Below are 20,765 nucleotides of genomic sequence, written 5' to 3'. Positions count from 1 at the left end.
TGAACATATGTAACACAATTCTACAGAAAAACAGGGTAAAATAAAACTCAGGTGAACACTGTGTATACGGTACTCCATGTCAGGATTCCTAATAGCAGGAAATGGAAAGCAGGCTTAGGGCAGGAGCAAGAAAAGAGACAGAAATAGAAGGTGGGATGGCTCTAGCAGACAATAGCTCAGAGGCTGAGCTCTGCCTGCCAGTCAGTTTTATGAGCTCTCATAACAACAGCAACAACAGCTTGCAAAGACATCCCACTTACAAGAAATAACCTCCCTTGAACAGATACAAACATAACCCTGACAGCATGAACTTCACCGATTAAATTCCAATGATAAGAATTCCTTCATCTCTGGTACTGCACAGATATGGAAGTCAAAGGTTGTGATGCTCTCATACTACAATATTAGAGAACATATAAATAACTAAGATGGTTAAAACCCCAAGGAGTACATAATACTGTCTGTAAACCCAGCTGCGTTTCTCCCCTGGTTTTAGGCTGAAACCAGTATGAAAACAGTCTATAGCATGGGCAAATATATTAGAGGCTGTTTTATCCCTAGCTCCTTGGTAAGCTGGTGTGCACTGTGGGATGCTATGCCAAGTGGTAGTTAGGGAGGTCTGCAGCATTCAGGCAAGTTAATTACAGAGATGGAGGACAGCAGGATGCCAAGTGGGAGGAAGGCTTCCCTCCAGGAATGGACTGTCAGCAGAATCAGGAGGGGATGTAATCAGTCATAGCTTGCTTTTACCAACCAGGAATAATCATAGATGTGGCTTACAGCTTGCTGAATATTTTCTAGCATGTGATTTAATCAGATTTTTGGCCCATGCATGGAATTTTTCTTAGACCTTCTCACATACAGACACGTGGCATTTCGTTCTTTTAGCAGGCACAAGTTGATCAGTTCACTTAAGAGTTTTTATTGTTCTAATAAAATGCTGACATGTATTTTTGGTCACTTTCACAGATTTAGAAATCAGTGATCTTACAGACATGGTGGCAGACACCTGCCAGTCCTGACTGTATCGACATGCACCCTTCTCTGGAGAAAACGTAGCCGGCATGGTACCAGCAATGGTGGGAACAGCTAGAAGCATTTCTACAGCTGGCACCGACTTTCACCTAGACGAGTGAAATACTAATTTCTCATGCTGAGAGGGGTTATCAGAATTTGGAAAGGTGGTGGGAGTTTATTTCCAGGTGAGCAGTATATATTCCTAGTATGAATAATAAAACTGGAATCTGACTGTGCCCTGCCTCTAACAAGCTCACGGCAGTTTAGCAAAGCAAGGAGACAGACATAGGCTTAATATAAGCAGCTTACGTTAGTCTCAAGGACAAAGAACCCGTGCTGACACACCACTTGCATTGCAGACAGCCCCGCACCTGGGCATGCACCGAGCCTGGGAGATGTGTCACACGCAGCAATACAGGCAGTGCACGCGGCGTTGGAACGGGGATCGCGGGAGGGGCGCACACACCGGGCTCGGCTTTTCCCCACGATCCCTGAGCAGCTGTGCGGGAAAAAGCCCCGAGCGCCCCGACCCACCGGGACCCGGCAGCGCCGCCCGCCCGGCGCCCGCCCCGCGCCTCCCCCTCAGCCCCGGCCCGGCCCCGGCCCGGCCTCCCGGACCACGTGGCTCGCGCGCCGCAGCGCCGCCGCCGCGCAGGCGCCGTGCGCACTCCCGCTGCCCGGCCGAGCCTGGGGCTCGGGAGCAAAATGGCGGCGGCCGGAGCGGGGCCGGGCGGGAGCGGGCGGCGCTGAGCGGGAGGATGGCGGCGGCGAGCGGCTGCCGGAGGTGAGGCACCGCGGGAAGCCCGGCTGGGAGGGGATCGCGGGCTTGGTGTCACGACGGCGGAGGGGAGGGGGCAAGACCGTCGACGCCCCCACGGCGGGACTCGGTGCGCGCCCCGCCGGGCCGGCTGCGGGCGGCTTGTCCCGCTGCACCGCTGCCAACCCGCAGCTCCGCGGGGCCCCGCCGCGGGAGGGAGCCTTGCTCCCCGTGCCGCTCCCGGCCCGCAGGGTCCGCGCTCCGGAGCGGCGGCGGCCTCGGCTGTGCCTGTCCGCGCTGTCGGGTCCTGCCTCGCCGCCCTTTCGCTCTCTTCTCCTCTCCCTCTTCTGTGCCCTCCGCCCCGGCGCACTCTCCGCGGAGCTGCAGGGGTGCTCGGACCGTCTCCCCCCGGAGCTGGTACGGGGCTCGTGCTCCCGCGGCCGCGGAGCTCCGCCCGTGCCGGGCCGGTGAGAGCGCGGCCGCCGTGGCTGCGGAGCTCCCGCCGGGGCCGCTCAGCCCGTGCCGTGCCCGTGCCCGTGCCCCTGGCCTGGGACTGCTGCTGCTGCTGCGCCGGGGTTGGTGGGGTTCTGCCCTGCTCCTCTCTGTACAGGTGTTACCGCGGTGTTCCTGCAGAAACTTGGAGAGCTTTGTAGGTGATGTGTTCGCTCGTGCCTCTGGAATATTCCTGCTGCCCGTGGGATAAGCGCTTTTCTGTTGGTTCGTGTTTCTACTTGCTCTTCCCAGCCATCCCATATGAGACCGTCGGTTGAAAGATGACACACATGTCGAGTACTAACATAAAATACGATAGCAGGATAATAAAATACGTGTTGATGCAATGATAGTTTGTGTGAGAATTTACCTTAGGCAGTGTAGCGTTGCTTGAGGCTTTGCTTCAAACCAATGTAATATAATAACAAATTTAAAGTGTTTGGCAGATATACCATTGGGATGTGATCGCCTCAGGTTTTGCAACATACCGCATGCTCTGTTTTAATTTAGAAATGGAGAAAATAAAAACAGAAGCTGAAATAAAAAATTTTTAAACCTTGTAACTCATGTTGAGACACTGAACAGCTTGAGGAGATAAAGCTTTACCCTCTTTGTCTGAAAGATCTCAGGGAAGAGGATAAGTTTTCTAAGCTTCTCTTTTATTGTTTCAAATACTTCATCCTAGTTCTGTGTTAGTATTCTTCTTCACACAGGGTGGTGCAGGGTGGGGGAATTTCTTCATAGATCCTTCTCCGTTTGAACCTTTTGCTTAAGATTTCAGTGAAAATACTTTTTCCTCCACCCCTTGTTGACTAAGAGTCTGCTACCAATGAAACAAAAATAATTCTGTAGATGTTATTTATGAGGATGTGGAACAGAAGGCTGTTAGTAATGTACAGATTCTGTGGACCGTGATATTTACAAGGCAAGGTCTGAGTGCTTATTATGTAAAATATCTGTGTGAAGATAATGCATTCAGAAGGTATGGGTTGTGATGTTTTCTCCCTTTTTGGAATAATTTATCAACTAGATAACTAGTCTCAGTTGATGGACCAAAGCATTATTGAGCCATTTAAGAACTTGCTACTTTGCTGTGTCAATTAGTGTTGTGTAAACAGTACTATCTGTTCGTGCTTATATGTAAACGTGATGAATGTCACAGTAAATCTAGCTTGTATCTTAAGTTACAACACAAAGCTGCCAATTGCTCACTGGTTTGTATTCAGCTCTAAAGTTAGGCTTGCATAGTTGGGCTGCACGCAGGTAATCTTGGAAATGGAGCTCAGTGTTTTGTGTCAGATGTACAGCCAGTGTTTGTTTTTGTTCACTGGAGATGAAAACAGCTGTTGAATCCTTTGTATTTCTGCTCAGCTGCACTAAGCATCGTTTCACTTGCTTTCAAACTTTAGCCAATGTATAAATGGGTTTGACATTCTAATCTGACCGTGCTCCTTTTATGCTTAAGCATACAAACTAGAAGTTGTCTTGGTTCATTTACTGTGGCATTGTTGCAGTTGTTGCCATTTTAAAAATCCTTACCTCTTACATTAGTAAGTAAATTCTCTTCATATGTCCAGATTCCCTTGCTGAGTCATAGACACAGTGGTGGTGTAGTGCTTATAGCTGGCATGGACTGATTTGCAAAGACTCATACATGAAGGAATAGAATTACTTTTATAAGCTCTCCTGGAAGACTTGCATGGATTTGTCATAGGGATTTTAAATTTTTTTTTCCCCTCTTAGTTTTCAAGCTTGTCTGAGAAGCTGCAAACTTTGTGTTGTGAAGATATGTTGCTCACTGTTAAATTAGAGTAGAATGTGCTGCCTTTGCAGCCAGCTTCTTAAATTTAATTCAGTGAAACTGCCAGAGCTTGATGAATTGACAACAAAATTTTGAGTCTTCATTTTGAAAGCGGCCTTTCAATTTGCTGCATGTACGTGGTGTCAGGTTTACAGATTGATTGTCACCGATGACAATTAATCTCAAGGTTTGTTGGGGATGAATTTTAGGCTGGGACAATGTCTTCTTCTGTCCTGTTAGTAAGCTGCCTTGGTGATGTGGTGTCTTGGGGTGCTGCAGGTGGCCATAGGAGGAGGTGGGACACTAACCCTGCTTGCTCCTCTGCCACCCTGATGCTTGTTTGCTTGTGATATATCAGACCACATGCAAGAAAAGGGGAGTTTCTTCTGATGTCTTGGGTACACTATGGTGACCGAGGTAGTTGTGGCTGCCTTTCAGAGGCAAACAGATGAATGAAAACATCCTATGGACACATTGATGGGCTGAGTGTAGTTCACATTAATCAATAAATAGATCTATAGGGAAACTCTGAGATTGCACTTAAGAAGAAATAACTCTATTCCTAATGATACTGATGAGAATTACAGCAAATCTTGATAGAGAACTGCAAGTTTTAGTATTAACTCTAAATTTCTTGTTGTTCCTTTGCTTTTTCTTAACATATTAGATAGCTTTTGATTTCTGTTACCAGGTGAATGGCTTTTCCCATTTTTTCACACTAGTCTGGAAACCTGATGCACAACTTTACTGTACATGCAGTGGGGACCAGGAATCCTAGTTCAGATATGTTAGTGAGCTTCCAGGGAGTCCTCTAGGTATTGCTTTGTTTAATTTCCCAGGGTCTTTGAAAGATAAGCCTTGTCAGTATCCTTTAATCTTTGAAGAGTAGCTATTTTTTGAATGCTCTTTCCTATATTGGCTTACTAGTATGCCTGAACTATAAGAAGGAACTGCAGATGCCACATTTGATTCTTCTCTTGCATTTTACACCCATCTAGTCTGTCCTGCATGTCTCCCAAGAAGGATACCATCTGTAATGATGCTTTCTATATAATGAATGGACACTAGGAGATTGAAATTGTTATTATAATATGATTATTATATTTTGGTTTATTTAAATTATTAAACTGTACTTATCTCAACCCATGAGTTTTACTGCATTGCTTTTTCTTTGCTTTCTGTTCTGTTCCCTATCCCACTGGCAGGGGGAACCCACAATAATAAGGATGCCTATGAGGTTCTTGATAGATGGTTAGTGGCAAAATTGGTTTAAACACTTTCAGTCACTGCTGCTTTTCCTTACTTCCTGCACTGTCCCTTCAGCTGTGTTGGTAGGGCTGTTTACATGGCTTCACTCTGAAACATTCAGGAAATTGATCTGTATGAAAAATAAACCACTAAAGCACAAAATAACTTCATGTCAGATCCTTCATCTGGGTCATCACATTGCTGTGGAAAGTCTGTTTGCACAGTGTAGAGGTGAGGCCAGGGGGGTAAAGGAGGTTGGGGTGGAACTGTGTTGCCTGCTGTGCTGGATTCAAGTATATACTTAGTTAAATTTAAACCTGATTTGTTTGCTCCATTGTGTGCAGGTGTTGTGCAAGCTTACACCAAACACTACTGAATATGAACTTTCACTACTGGTGGCCTTGCAGACATGTCCAGCCTGTTGGGGATTTTCTATCATCAGTGGGTTTATTTAGATGTTTGAGTGCTTAAGCATGCAAGAAAAAAATTAACAGCAGTCAAAACTGATTAAGAAGAAGCTTTCAGTACTAAGTGTGGAGGTATAGTGTTTTGGGCAACATCTTCCTAAATCACTTTTATGTTTCAGAAGTATCTTCTAAGTGATTTTACTTTGTTTTTCAAACTTGGCATTCAAGTGTGAGCTGTTACCTGTATAACTGACTGATAATTTTCTAAATTCTATTTGATCTTTGTCCTCAGATTTTGTTCTAATTCAGTGATCATTCATACTGTATATTTTTTATGGCATTCAAACGTCATTTTATGTTCAGTTCTTCTTGTATTAAAAAGACTGGACTTCTTGTATTCATCCTGGCTTTCCTGTGCTATCATACCCTGTTTCCAACCCACTAGTAAATAGTAAAGAGTAGAATTTAATTTTCTAAAATCTCTTTTAGAGAATATCTTTCTAGTTTTGCAGTTATTGTGATTCCCCATATTGTTAAAGAGCCTTTTTATTTCTACTCTCTCCTCTTTCTTACAGGACCATTTCATTATGGCAACTTGTAGCTTTTAAGATTAATCTCTTTTTCTTCATCACTTCTGAACTTTGACATTATCTAGTGGGAAGTGCTTTGGAGAGAGATCAAGCTAGTTAATGATATGCAAGATTACACTAATTTGGAAACCTTGTCCAAGATCTGTTGAAACCTGGTATCAGGATAACTATCAGGACATTTTACCATTCTGCTGATGGTAACAATGGCTAAACTCAAAGGAGTTGATGTAAACAGTAATGTGGTAAGTGACTGCTGCTTGGTTCTTTAGTTGGGCTTATTATTTTGTGCCCTAGAACTTGCAGAAGCTCTGTGGGATCAGTAGAGCTGTAAAATGTATCTCTGTGTGCTTGCCTGTGTATTTTAAACTGCAGCTAGGCTGAGAGAAGATTGTTCTCATAGTCTGCCACTGAGATTTTAATCAAGGTTTCGTACACAAAGAGCAAGAATACCAAGGTCTTGTCAAGGCATCCAACATGAGTAAAACTTTGTAACTATTTATATGAAAATTGAAGTATTTTTTGAGTGATCAAGTAGATCACATAGCATTAGTGAGAAATTGAAGTGCTGCTTTGCTTATCATCTGCTATTCCAGATCTCTGTACTGCAATGAAGAATATAAAACACTTCTGTAAATGGGTAGGTTATTTTAAGTGCTTTAAAAATAATCAGTATGAGTGACAAAAGTTCCTTTTCTTCTCCTGACCCCAATATTGGAAATGCTGCTTGAGAGCTAATTAAAAGCATTCTAAAATAACAAATACAATCAGAATGCAACAAGACAGTATTTTGTGGACTGGTGCTCCCTTATTCTTTGATCTCTTTTGATCTTCTGCTTTAGCTTTTTTCAAATGATGATTCTTGATGTAAAGATGGGGGAGAAGTGGTTCATTGTCTGTTAGAACTGGGTTTGTTGTGGATTTGGTGATTTTTTGACTAGTCTAGGAAGATGTCTTTTTTAAAGCCCTCCTGCTGCTATGATAATTATACTGTTTATCCACTTAAATTCTGCAGTGTATAAGATGGGGCTGTGCTGAAGTTCTTTTTACATGTGGGGGCATTTAGAGGTTTTTCTCATGTACCCAGATGTATGTCTTAAAATACATAAATGGCTAACAACCTCTGAAGCTGCTTGTGATACTTAACTGAATGACCAGAAGATTTCATCCTGAAGAAGGAAGGAGCATTGGCATACACAGTGGAATTTTGTATTTTCCATTTAAAATACCCCTGGTGAATCCCAGACTAATGAAGCATGTGAATATATTAAAGGCTGATGTCTTGAACCTTGGTTCATCCTGTACTGGACATGCCAATTTCAGACATCTTGAGAGATGAAATGAAATGCATATAAAATGTCTAGAATGCAGGTAGAGAAGATAATGTTAATAGGTTCATGGATTTCTTTACAGTCATTCTAGTAGTGACTGCTGCTCTCTGAAATACATCAAGTTGCTTATACTGTCATTTTAAGTTGAAAATGCCTTTGCCAGTCTATAATGAGGTACTTCTAGGAAGCCTTTGAAATTGTTTTTATTATACCACAGTGACAAGCAAGGTATGAGAACGCTGAGTTGACAAAAAGCACGCTGGAGATGGGAAGCTTTGTGTTACTCAGTGTAGTGATGGCCTTGGTACTGAAGGAGGAATACTCTAAGTTGTGTCAGTACTGAGAGGCAGCAGTTGTTACTGGGGAGCTGCATGCAAGCCCCATAATTTCTGCAGAGGAATGTGTGTGACAGCATGAGGAGCTACTCAGTGTCCTTGTGAGGCCCCCCACACTCCCAATGTATCAAGTATCTCCATCTTCTCTGCAGTTTATTTTCATGAGTGATTAGCTTATCTAAATTTTGGATAAGAATGTGCGTTTAAACACACATTTAAATTCTTTAAATTCTCAAATCCCATCTTGGCTGACTGTTTTGGTTTTTGGAGGGATTTTTGTATAGCCAAAGATAATATTTAAGAGAATAATTTGATGTATCCTTTCTTAAAAGTACATTAAAAGGTACATTATTTAGGTCAAAAAGTATCTCTTGCTTCTTATTTGGTCATTAAAATCTCTTTAGGGTTTAGTCCTCCATTAAGCACTTCTAGAAATGTGTATTTGGACTTGAAATGCCAGAATACCCTTCTAACACAGTAAGGTTAACATGCTGTATAAGGCCTGTCTAATTGTATTTTGTAGTTCTAGGCATGGATCTGAAGACCTGGTAGCCTCTGGTAAAGTGACTCTCATAAGTATTTCTGCACTGCATCAAAGCTGCTTGTCTTTAACTGCAGTTGACTACAGTCTTTGATGTTATAGCAGGGGCAATTACTACTTGAAGTTGGTTTTAAAGCTTAAATTACATGTCTTCTGAAAATGATGTTAATCAGAAGTACAGTCTTATTACAAACTTTCTAAAATATCTGTTCGTACTACTCAGGGCTTTTCCACTACAAGTAAAGTAAAATTTGTCGTGTCTTGTTCTGAGTTTCTCAAGACATTTGAATTTCTCTGCTGGGAACATCTGGGGTAATTTTGTTACTGCATAATTTCTCAGTTAATTATTGGCTCCAAGTTTCCCCTTTGGATTAACAGACTTGTGCTGATCTAGGTATTTCCCCACCACTACCTTGGGCATCTGCTGTCCTTTCTCCTCCTTCCCTTCTTCCCTCATTCTGTTTTTTAGCTACCAACTTATTTTTGGATAATTAAATTGAAAAGTGCCACATTTTGTGACTGAGTGTTAGCTGCATCAAAGCTCAGTTGTATCAGGCACTAGCAATCTTCAGTAGTAATGAGGGTGCTTTTATTTAAATATCTTGTGGATCTGGAGTTTCATCCTTGTTTTATGTTTGGAAGGAAAGGGAACTTGCCCTTTTTTCCACATATACAAGATTGATGTGTTTCCTTATTGAAACAAACCTTTCATTTTTTGTTAATCTGAAAACTGATCCAGCTAAAAACTCTTCTATTCATTGAACATGAAAGGAGAATTGAGTGGGAATGATCATCTAGGTAGAGAGGGAAGTGAGATTTTTTTTTTTGGTTTTTTTTTTTTTTTGTTTGTTTTTGGTGGCAGTGTTGTCTTTTTTTCTTTAAAGTATTGAACTTTTCAACTGATGGAAGAATCAAAGTTGGTTTGAGGAGTAGAGCACAGGCTGGCAAAGTTTCTGCATTTTGCCATTTCTTTGAATGTAAAGGAATTGTGGTATCAAGGACAGTTGTGCATGAAAGAGAAGATGAACAAAATGTGATCTAAAATTACATTAGGTGCAGTGGGTTTCTTTAATGAAGTAACTCCTGTAATTAGTGCAATACAATGACTTTTGCTTCCCTCCTAAAAGTTTTGTTTGATTTCTTTGAAAAATCTAGTTATTTTTTTAGTATTCTGGGACATCTGAAAAGCTTCAGATCTTGTGGGGAGAGAAGGAAGAGTTAAGGCATGTCAGCAGTCTGCTCAAAGGGCAGATTTGCCTTAGCAAATAGTTAAACAAGAAACCACCCCATAAGCTTTTCTAACTCTGCAGCCTTTAAAAGTCTGTGTTCATGAGTTATGTGTAGATGTTGCTGAATTAATGAAATTAAATGTGTACATGATTGGTGCCTCTGTTTTCAGAAACAATGTTATGTCAACATTTGTGATGCTCTTTTGACTGTTCTGTAAAACTTGCATATTCATGTTACAGAACAAAAAAATGCTTTGGAAGTGCAGAGAGAGCTTGTTGCAGGAAATGTGGAAGACATAACTTCCTTTTCTTGCCAAGGGGAAAATGTAAACAAAGCTCCAACTTAATTGTAGGCTAAGTACTAGTCTGGTTTTCTGACTAAGCCTTTCCTTCCTTAATTGATTTCTTTTATCATTGAGAAAGTATGTTTTCTGAAATGAATTCCTGTAGTTTTGGGCAGGACATTCCTTAAAGTTTGTGAGCATTTAGTTCTTGCTCCACTTTTATGGAATCTAAATATAGGTATTAATGAAGATAACTACTGAAACTGAAGTTACTGGTATAACTCTTGAGGGAAAATATTGCAGTATTAATGTATTTTGCTACTATCTTCAAAATGGCTGAAATCTTTGAAGTGTACAGCATAGAAAAATTTCTTGGCATCAGGTGTTATAAGTGTTAGTTGGTAGTATCAGTGTGGCTCTTAAAATTTTCTGCTGAAGTTAATGAATTTAAATTAACTGCAGAAGAGTCCATCCAATGGGGACATCTTTCAAATATGTAAGTTTTTAAGTAACTGATAAAATCTTAGTATATACAGATGTAATTGATTTATAAGAACAGGTATAAGATCATTGTGTTAGTTGTGGGGGGAGTTTCTTAAAAACCTCTAAATACAAGGAAAATGTTCTGTGGCTTTGACCAGGGATTTCACCCTTGCTCAGGGAGGCAGCAGTACATAACCAGTTTACATGGTCTCAGATAACTGTCAACTGTTGTATAAATACCATGTACAATCAATTTTACAAATTGATTTTGTATTGCTTCCTGCAGCAGTGAACAGAATAGACTTGGGAAGATGTGAGTGTCACATCTGGTGCCAGCCAGGGTGACTTGAGGAGAGAACAGAAAGCATGGGTATAGTTTTGGGGAGTTGTGAGGCAGTCTAATAGGAATAGTCTGCTCTCTTCATATTGAGAGCTGTGAGATCCTGTTCCAGTTTTAGCTGCCTGTCAGACAAACGTGCTGCAGTTCCCTCTTCCTGTCTGTTATCTGCCAGTCTCTCCAGCAGTGGGGTGATGCATCAGCCATTTGAAATGACTTGGTTTGTGATCATATAATCCCTGTATGCAGTGTGAGGGGGAGCAAGAAAACCCCTTGGCAGGATGGAGTGTGAGGGAACAGTACAGTTCCCTGTTAGTTTGACTTTGGTGGTAGTCTCAGATCACCCTGGTGTACCTGTGAAGAGCTGACAGGCAGTGAGTCCTGCATACACAGTTAGCTTCTCCCTGTCAGAGGACGAGTTCACTACATTGAGGGGAATATATTTAAAATACACATAGGCTTGGCTTTGTATTTTTTCTTTTATGAGTAATACCTAGATGCATATATTCTGGCACTGCAAATTTAAAATCATCCAAGCATTCAAAAAAGCAGCAGCTCCCATGGACCTCTTTAGTAGAGATGGCTGCTATGTGAAGTGTTGTTAACCAGGGAGGGAGCAAACTGCACAGATACAGAGGAAAATAAGTTCAGGAAAAGAAGCAGCAATCAGCCACCTGGATACTGGGAGCACTGTCATGGTGAACCCTAGCAGTAGCTGCTGCTGTCTAAATTGCCTTTTTCTGCTAGGACTGCCCTTGCTTTGCAGGCCATTTTTCCTACTGTTAATTTTTTAGGAGCTCTGGACAAGAAAAGTGCATTGCAAAAGTGGTATTATAGCTGCTCACTTAAAGGAAGATGTTTTCATTGACAGTGGTAGTTGGCTGAGTGAAGATTGAGGCAGTGCTGTACCTGGGCAACAGCTGGAGCAGCCACACCAAAGGATCAGCTGAAAACAAACACGGTCCAGTCAGGACTTGCATGGCTTTCCAAATGTCTGCTACAGTGAAGAGGTACAGCTCTGCAGCAGGAATAGGTGCCTGGGGACTGGGAATGTTTATTTTTTGAAGATTCTGTCTACTGAGTATTAGTCAAACTGAATGTTGTGTTTGATTGTGGGGAGCAAAGTAACCTTTTCTTGCTGTTCTTCCTTCTCTGTGGCATCATCTGGGTTCCTTGAGCCATTTGGTAAACTGGTGCAGGGAGCTAACTACACTGGGGAGATAAAAGTCTCACAGAAGAGAATTCCTGTGTTTAGCTGCTGACACAATGGAGGTGCTTTGGGGAGGTGCTGGTGGTAGCTGTGGTGAGCACTGGCACTGAAGAAATGAGTGTGGGACCAGTGTTGGTGAACCAACTTAGGTTTGTATACACCAAATTATGCATTTTGAATCCAGATTGCAACTGTGGTTTTGTTGGATGTAAAACTTGTCATGGCTTGTGGCTTACTGTTGAAAGTATTCAAACTGTAGCTGTAATGAGTTAATTTTATGGCTGTGACTTAATGCTGTCTTCAATGAGGAAAATCAGTGTTTCTTTAATAAAATTCCTGATGTCTCATGAAATGACTGGACTAGATTGCTTTTTGAGTTTTTACCACACCTTTTCATGTTCCCCCTTCCAGTTTTTCTATTGTATATAGATGTATCCATTAGTATTAAATGGGTAAGAAATGATGCTAGCAGCCAATACTTCAAACTTGTTTTATCAAAGAGAAGAGGCTGAATGGGTGAAATTGCTGTTGTGTGATGACAAGAGGACCCACAGAGAAGATGGTGTACAGAAGAAAAGGAATGGTGGTGTATTAAGGCCTGAAGTGTAGAGAAAATTGTTTTGGATATACAGCAATATTGGTAATAGCAGTTTTTAGCCACAGGCAGGGGTTTCAGTGGAAGTAAATGAGCTGTGTATTGTTACCAAGCATCTTGGAGGCTTGAGGATAAAGGAAGAGTATTGTTTAGAAACACTGTAGTCATGAGGAATGATGTTCCAAGCAACAGAAATATCACAAGATGCTGTTATTGATGCAATGACTGGCTGGCAGGATGAAGAGTTGATTGCAGCCAAAGTAAGATAGAAGTAATTTTTCATCTGATCTATTAAAAGAGGCCACCTATATGGGAAGGCTGATCAATATGTGGGTCCAAGACTTTTTAGTTTGCTTTGATATTGGAGCTATTGTGAAAACCCCAAGCAGTGTCATCACCAGAGATGACTCAGGCTGTGGAAGTTAATAAGGGAGCTAAAGCTGAGTGATCAAAAGGTTGCTTTTTTGAAGGTGAGTTGAAAATAGTAAGTCATAAGATAGGGTGGGTGCTGCTTGCCTGCTGAGGTAGGTACAGAGCAGTGTCTGGGATTGCCCTGTGAGTTACTGTAATGCACTCTCAGAGGCAGAGCATGTTCTCAGAGGAAGTGTGAATGTAACTGTGCACTGAATTTACAGGCACTGCTGTGTACAGGAAACTCCCACGTCCTCATTCAGAGTAAATGACTTTCTGTGAAATAATTGGGCCTGGATAAAAAGGGAAAATAACTCCAGTACAAGGAAAACTGTAGGGTGTATGGATCTTCCATATGATTGGGGTTTGAGCCAGGATTTTCCCATCTCAGTAGATTTGTTAATTGAAAACAGGATTTTGTGTTGTGGTTAGGTCACAGCTTCAGCAAGAGGAGGAATTCCCTTTCTTAATGAGACATAGAGGGATCTTTGGAAGGCACTCTCAGACTAAATGGAATAAAGTTCCTTGGGGATAGAAGACTGTGGAGATGAAAGACTGCTTGCTCTGTTCCAGAAGAAGCAGCAATTCTGTTGACAGATGAACAGTACAGGGATAAGAAGCCCATGAAATAGGCTCTGTAAAGGTGGTAGAGCTTCATGTGGAAGGTTATTAATTCTGCTCCACTTTTGCCTTTTCCAGAGGGGGAAAAAGAACAGGTGACCATGGATATTGCTGCAGTAATGGACAGTCATTATCTGGAGACACTGAGGAGGACAGTGGTCTTACCAGACTAGTGTTGGACCTCAGTATCCAAGGCTGAATGCAGCTGAAATCTCCATGAGTTAGGTAGCTGCCTGACAAGACAAAGTGTTGGCCTGAACTTTGATTGAAAAAAAAAAATGCAGGCTACTTTAAAAAAAGAAGAGAAAAAAAAAGTCTGTTCCTTTTTCTGAGGTACTTTTCATGTAATTTGGAAGTTCCTTTTTTTTTGTCTTAACCAACTGATGTGTTCATATATGTAAATCAAAGAATATTTGCTGTTCCTAAAAAAAAACAAGTGGGTAATTTTTGCTCATAAGAGGCCTTTTGAAACACATTTAGACTCCTCAAAATTTATCACAGTATGTCAGACTGTGCTGCAATTATTCTAGACTGGCTAAAATTAATTATCCTCATTTTCCTGTAAATGGATATGTTCATACCTAATTACTCTGTTTAGTGATATTGATAAAGATTTGGTGGATAGGATTTTTCAGATTTTCTTATAAAGTAGATTTAATGATGTTTTTATCTAAATCAGATAATCTTCCTTTCAAGTTAACTTGTGAAAAAATGGAGTCATTGAAGAATACATTCTGTAATTTCACTTCAAGAGAGTCCTAGAGGGCCATAAATGAGCTCTGCTCATTTGGGTGAAAGAAGTGTTTTGAATTCATCTTCAAGAACATTAGTTGAGTCTTTCATATGAATGTTAAAAATCAGAATAGACTTTTAGTATATTAGTGTGGTTTTGCAACTGACTGTAAGAATTGCTAATGTAGAGAGATGAAAATTTATTTGCTGTTATATGAAGACATTTAAGTTGCTTGGGAGGAACAGCCTATTCCATGCAGGATGGTACTGCTATAATTCAGTTAGTCTCTGTGTGCTTTGTGTGTTTGAATTTTTTAGCTGCTGGAATTTTTTGTGTGTAGAGGAATATAAATATGTTGATGTCCCCTGCCTCCCCACTGCTATTAGTGATTTGACCTGTCAATCCCTGTTAATGACATTATTTATTTACTTCTGCGATTTGACATGTTCATATCATACTTGAAATTGCTTTGCTGATCATCAGAAATACTACTTTGAGCACTGTGTGCAAAGACAGCATTGAAAAGAGGGTTTTTTCATGTAAGTTCTGTGGGTTTTTTTTCAAGTGTTGAAATGCTGCTCAGTGTTTTCAATTTCTGAAGTGTGTGTATCTTCAAGACAACACACCTTTGTGCTCTATTCGAGCATAGTTCTTTTAACTTTCACTCTGATTCCTCAGAGAAAATGTTGAAAATCAGTACAGGTTGGTTGTTGGTGGGTTTTCCCCACTAAAATTCAGTCCAGTGATTCTCAACAAATCTAGAAATAAAAAGCTAGGACTGTTGTGGTGTTTTTATCACCTCTATTTTGAAAGAACTTCTTGATGGAGAAGCATACTACTTCATGGAAGAGAAAATGCTGTAAATTTCATGCTTAACTATAAGAAAGGGTTCTTTGTGATAGCTGGAACACATGATTCTCAGCAAAGACTGAGTAATGCAGTCACTTTCATAATCTGGTTATATCTGCTTTTTCTTGCCCTCTTGAGCTGGTAACTGCTGATGTGGCTTAAGTTCTGGTGCTTTTCCTTACTGGATTTTTCTGTCTTTCCAATGCAGTGAATAATGAAATGACACAGATTCATTAGCCCATGTTGTGTAGAACATTAGCCATTTCTTGTATTTGTACAGAACTGATCCAAACCACAACCTCTCAGCTGTTGGAGTTGCATTTTACTACTGTATCATCCAGTTAATTTTGAATAATGATAAAGCTTGATTGCTTGACCTGATTATAAAAAGGAGTCAAAATAGGCTTTGTGTGGATTTGCATGTGTGTCAGGCATAATCAACTGAGCCTTCAAATTTCAGTTGTTTTCTTTGAACAGAAAATCACTTGCCAGTTACAGGATTTCTTTAAGGTACACTGTCCCATATGCATTCAGTCCTTTAGCATGTGTGCTTCCAAGACTGGAGACTTGACCTCCACAAAATCTGAGAATGTGCCTGTACCTCTGAGTGTCCCATCCATGGAAAAAGAGGAAGGTCAGGACAGGTAGCACTCAGTTCCTGTAGACTCCTCTTACTTGGAGAACCACTTTCTCCAAGGAAATTGAGGTAGATACTCCATGCACATCTGAACAAGCAGTTGGAGCTCCAGCCACAAGCAACTTTGTCTGCATTTTTAAGAGCTTGTGCCTTTGGATGTTGTTGACTTGTAATTCCAGCAGCGTACTGTATGACAGCCAGCATGGGCTGGCTCTGGAAACTTCTCAGTGGATGGGAACTTGCTTCTGTTCTTCTGAGCATGGGATTGTTCCTGAATCACTTTGTGATGGCTCAGAGATCTCTGCTGGTCACCAGATCACTGTTCTGCTGGAGACAGGTTCAGGATGTTGAGGCTGGTGGGATGTACTTTGGGCATGATAGCAATGGTCCATTCTCACAAGTTCTTTCTGTTTTAGTTGATCTACCTAACTTCTATGGAAATAAGTTTAACCTTGCTGAAATTTAGTTGATGTGTTTCCTTACTAGGGTTGGTGCTTTTTATTGCTGCATCTTGTCATCTCATCTTGCAGTAAAGTTGTGCTTGTTACTTGAAATGAGCTGTTGGGGCAAAGTAGCATAGCATTTTTGGTCTGGATAAAAATCTAAGCAAACATGAATGTTATTCTTATGATGCCTGGGTTGTCATTTACTCATAGTAAATTTAAAACATGTTAGGTAAAATGAAAACCTGAAATACCATGTTGGTACAGGTATGTGCATGTACTTGATATAATTTCCTACTTTGGTTTTAATATTATGCTATTGCATAATCCTATGGCAGCAACTCCAAAAGAAATACAAAGGTCTTAAAATTTTATGGGGGAAAAATCAAATGGTTGTAAAACCTGTTGTAGTACTCTTGACTTTGCTCTTTATATTAACTGGATCCCAGTGATTTACAGGAAATTTTATGAAACATTTGTATTGAGTGATGATATAAACAAAGTGTCACTGTTAGCCAAAGTCCATTCTGTACAGAGACTTTTTGTTAAATCAAAATTCCCAGTCCAGGAATACCTGGCTGTCAGCCCAGATACCTCAGATGCATGTCATCTAGCTCATTAGGTTCAGTGTGACAAATATTGAGAAGACTGAGAAACTTATTTCAGGCTGAAAACTTTAGGCAGACTTGTGCTTATTTTAAATTTTATTCTGAGTATCAGTGTAATCTGAAAGTCACTTTTGTTCTGTTTTGTAGGATTTGGAGTGGTAATTTTGGTTTCTATTAACTTTCTCATTTCACATAACACACTCCATATACTTTTTCTGCAGTACAGGCTTTTCTTAACAAGCTTTGACATAGTTTAACTCTTTTCCTGTGTATGTGTACGTTCAAACACATCTGTACGTGCGTCACTGCTCTCAACAACTGCTTCAGTTGGTCAGCAGATGTTGAATTTAGTTTCATTGTGTGTAATGCTTACAGGGATGCATGCAGACTTTTAATAAAAAGTAAAGAAAAAGCTCACATGATGGTGGTTTTTAAAACAAAATTCCATGGGTGTATTCTGAGGCTAACATGCAATTTAAAAAATCTTCAGATAAGCTGAAATAAGGGAACTTTTGGTATGCAGGATAACTTCTGCAAGAAAAGACAAAATCTATCTTTCCTTTTGAAGCTAAAGATCTTATTGTTTGTGGTTTGGAGTTTTTCCTCTCCTTTTACAAGTGCCTTTCACTGTGGAGAAGCTGCCTTCTTGACTTGGCATTTTTGTAGTAGCTGAGTTGTATTGACTGGACTCAGCTAGTTATATGCTAGACTAACTGCTGTTCAGGTAGGCTGTGTTTAGTACAGAGGATGAAATGGACAATAGCAAAACAAGCCAAACAAAAAAAGGCATCTAAATCCATGAGTAGTTCAAGTACACTTTGCTGTCAAAAGATGCAGTAGTGCAAGTATTCAAGTGATGCCCTGACAGACAAATTGGGTGACTGATACTGTTTCAACTTCTTGTTTAGGTTGGCTCTAATGTCGGTCAGTTTATCTGGTTTACAAACTACTTGGGACAGGGCCAACAAGGTAGGAAAAGTGGTTATGAGAATGAAGAGAGGAAGGCAGGGCTTCCTCCAGGACTGAGTTCATCACTGGTGCTAACTAATTTTTTGGGCAAATGCAACATGGGTTATATAATATTATCTTGTAAAACTTATGTACTGTATTAAAAAATAAATGTACTTTCAGTCAATACATGAGGTTAAGGACAGTAGTGGAACTAAAGCTATAACTGGTTTTGAGCCACAGGGCCCAATACACTTTATGAACTACAAAATGTTTGAATTCAAGATGCAAAATACTCTTTAAGAAATCAGCCTGCACACAAGTGACTTAGCAGTGCATGGAAGTTATGTATTCTAAATTTGGTGAACCTGGGACTTGAGTGCTTATTTAAAAGAAAAAAAAAGGAAAATCCCAACACTTCTTTTTTCTTCTCCCTTTTACTTAGCTCCTGGGCTCTTTCCTGTGTCAGGAAGATCTGAAAACTGTTATAGATGTCTAATAGACAAGTTATCACACCACAGCTGAATGCAGAAAAGTGGAACAACAATGGCATTATTTCAGGACTCAAGTCCAAATGAACCAAGTCCAATTTTAGGTGAGAAAAGGGAAATTGTTGGCATATCTGCTCAGGTTGCAAGCCTTTACCTGTAAGCAAGTTAGCATTTAAACTGAAAGGTGACTTTTACCTCCACAAAGTTTGTCCTGGGTGTAACTAATTCCATCTAGAAATTTATGCCACCTTTAAGCAACATATTCTTGGTGCGTATAGAAACCATTTGGATAATGAATTTATTTTCTAAGTGTTTTTTCTTAAGTCAGTGTAGTTTTTCAGAAATGAAGTAGAGATCCACACCATATGGATTCAGTAATCTATGAATAGCTTATTTCTGCACAAGGAAGAAGATGAGTGCATACAATGGCTAACACTGAACTAATCCAACACCTTGTGTTTGCTGAGAAGATTTACTGGTATTTACTGGTGTGATGTTGCATGTTTTGTGTGTTCTCTGGTTCTGTCTTGATCCTGAGCAAGCTTCTGTTCATGTAGGAGGATATTTTATCTTTGTTTCCTGATGTGTAGCAAGCTGAATCTGCATGGAGAGAAGTTCAAGCTTGTATGCAGTTGAGGTGACCTGGCTGTCTGGCTTGGGGAGGGCAGGCATGGGAGCTCCCTTTGCTCATTTAAAGCCTGTAGGTTGATTGAAAGCTGCTGTGGTGTTTCTATGGTTGTGTCTCCCACCCTAGCAGAACTCCACTAGTGCTCAGCAGGCTGCAGCTGTGTGAGGCCACCCTGGGATATGCACAGGCCAGAGCAGCAATTGTGCCTGATAACCTGGCTTCACAGACATGGCTTTCAAACTCTTCCCTACTCTTCCTCCTCATGTACCCAGCCCTCAACTCCTGGAGCACTTGTTCCCCTCACCTCTGTGCCTACAGCAATTTGCAGCCGTTTTCTTCCTGGCCTGTCTCTCACTTTCTGCTCCCCAGGATCTGCACTTTGAAACATGCACTTGCATGTGACTTTCTTGGCCAATTTAACATGCTAGAGACTACCAAGAAAGAAAAAAAAATCAGAAACATATAGCATATCCATATGTGTTCACAATATTCAAGGGAATCGAAAAGATTCTTAGCACAGACTTTACCTTTCTATTATTCTTTATCTTCATGTTTGTGTTTTGGAAGGGGGCACAAGTGTTCAGTTGACAGTGGCTCTTCATGTGGTAGCTTTCACTTTTCAGTATTAATATTTTAACACTGCTGATATTGGAATAAATTAAAATTACTTTGTACATTGGCAATGAATCTTTGTTGAAATCGCCTCAGAACTGATTTCTAAGGGTTTTTTTCTAAAAAAAACCTTTAATGAATCCTTAAATGTCTTATTTTTACTATTTTAGATGTGCTTCTAGATGTACTCTTTAGATGTACTTCTCAATTCTAAATTTGAAAAGCAGTACTAAATGAGAACTATGTAAATGTAATGAATAAAAATGCATCTGAAATAAGTCATGGTGGTATAATCTCCATCAGGACTGGCTTATTTAGCTTTCTCAATCAATATAATTCAATTTGGGATCTTTTAACCATGTGGGAATAAGTATAAACATGCATGAAAACTTGCTTTTGGTATAGTCAAAGAAGAACACCTAGTCTAGACCAAGTTCTCCTTGAAAATTTCTTAGCTAAAAATTTGATAGCCATTCTGTTCCATGTTACAATTGATCATATGATTTGTGAATGGTTTGGAAAATTACAGGTTCTTGTGGGGAAAAAAAGTATTTCTGGTCTTCGTTTACTCATTCAAATAAAAGGGTATCTTGAAAGTGTTTGAGGTTTCATTTTATGAAAATACTGTGTGCTGGAAGCTGAGTTTATTTTATCTAAATCATGATAAAATAAGATAATGAAGTTACCTTATTGGTGTTTTTGTTCTTCAGAAATGGAGGAACAGAATGCTGGACCTGGGATTGAAGATTTCTAAAGGATTATGGGATTATACATTGAAGAGCCAGCAGGCGGAATGCCTGAGTGACTGAAGAAAATGGGTGCTAATGCATCAAACTACCCTCACTCGTGTTCCCCAAGGGTAGGGGGAAATTCACAGGCACAACAGACATTCATAGGTAACTCTTTTCAGTTATCTTGTCACTTACATAAATGACTTGGTGGATTGTGAATGCACTGGATTTGATTTGCTTGCAGAAATGTTATGGAGAGCTGCTATTTTCTAGGTCACCAGTTTGAATCCATTCAAGCTCAATCGTGCATGAAATTCGGTACTGTCCATCTGTTTGGCCTCTGTATGCAATGAGCTGATCTGCCTTTTGCCAGCAAACAGTTGCCAGATTATTTAAATA

At 40.4% G+C, this 20,765-nt stretch overlaps 1 protein-coding gene across 3 annotated transcripts in view; it reads left to right on the top strand.

Moving 5' to 3' along the window:
* The first annotated feature begins 1,699 nt into the window (after window positions 1–1,699).
* The window catches only part of BTBD7 (BTB domain containing 7), a 52,104-nt gene continuing 33,038 nt past the window's right edge, over window positions 1,700–20,765 (top strand). For all 3 annotated transcript variants that reach the window (XM_066552463.1, XM_066552465.1, XM_066552464.1), the window contains exons 1-2: window positions 1,700–1,801; window positions 20,346–20,531. In XM_066552463.1, coding sequence (XP_066408560.1) covers window positions 20,450–20,531 — 82 coding nt within the window. In that variant the 5' untranslated portion in view covers window positions 1,700–1,801; window positions 20,346–20,449. The remainder of the gene's footprint in view (window positions 1,802–20,345; window positions 20,532–20,765) is intronic.

This window comes from Molothrus aeneus, chromosome 6 (assembly GCF_037042795.1).
Source record: "Molothrus aeneus isolate 106 chromosome 6, BPBGC_Maene_1.0, whole genome shotgun sequence".
Classification (NCBI taxonomy): domain Eukaryota; kingdom Metazoa; phylum Chordata; class Aves; order Passeriformes; family Icteridae; genus Molothrus; species Molothrus aeneus.
This window is presented reverse-complemented; position numbering and strand designations above follow the sequence as displayed.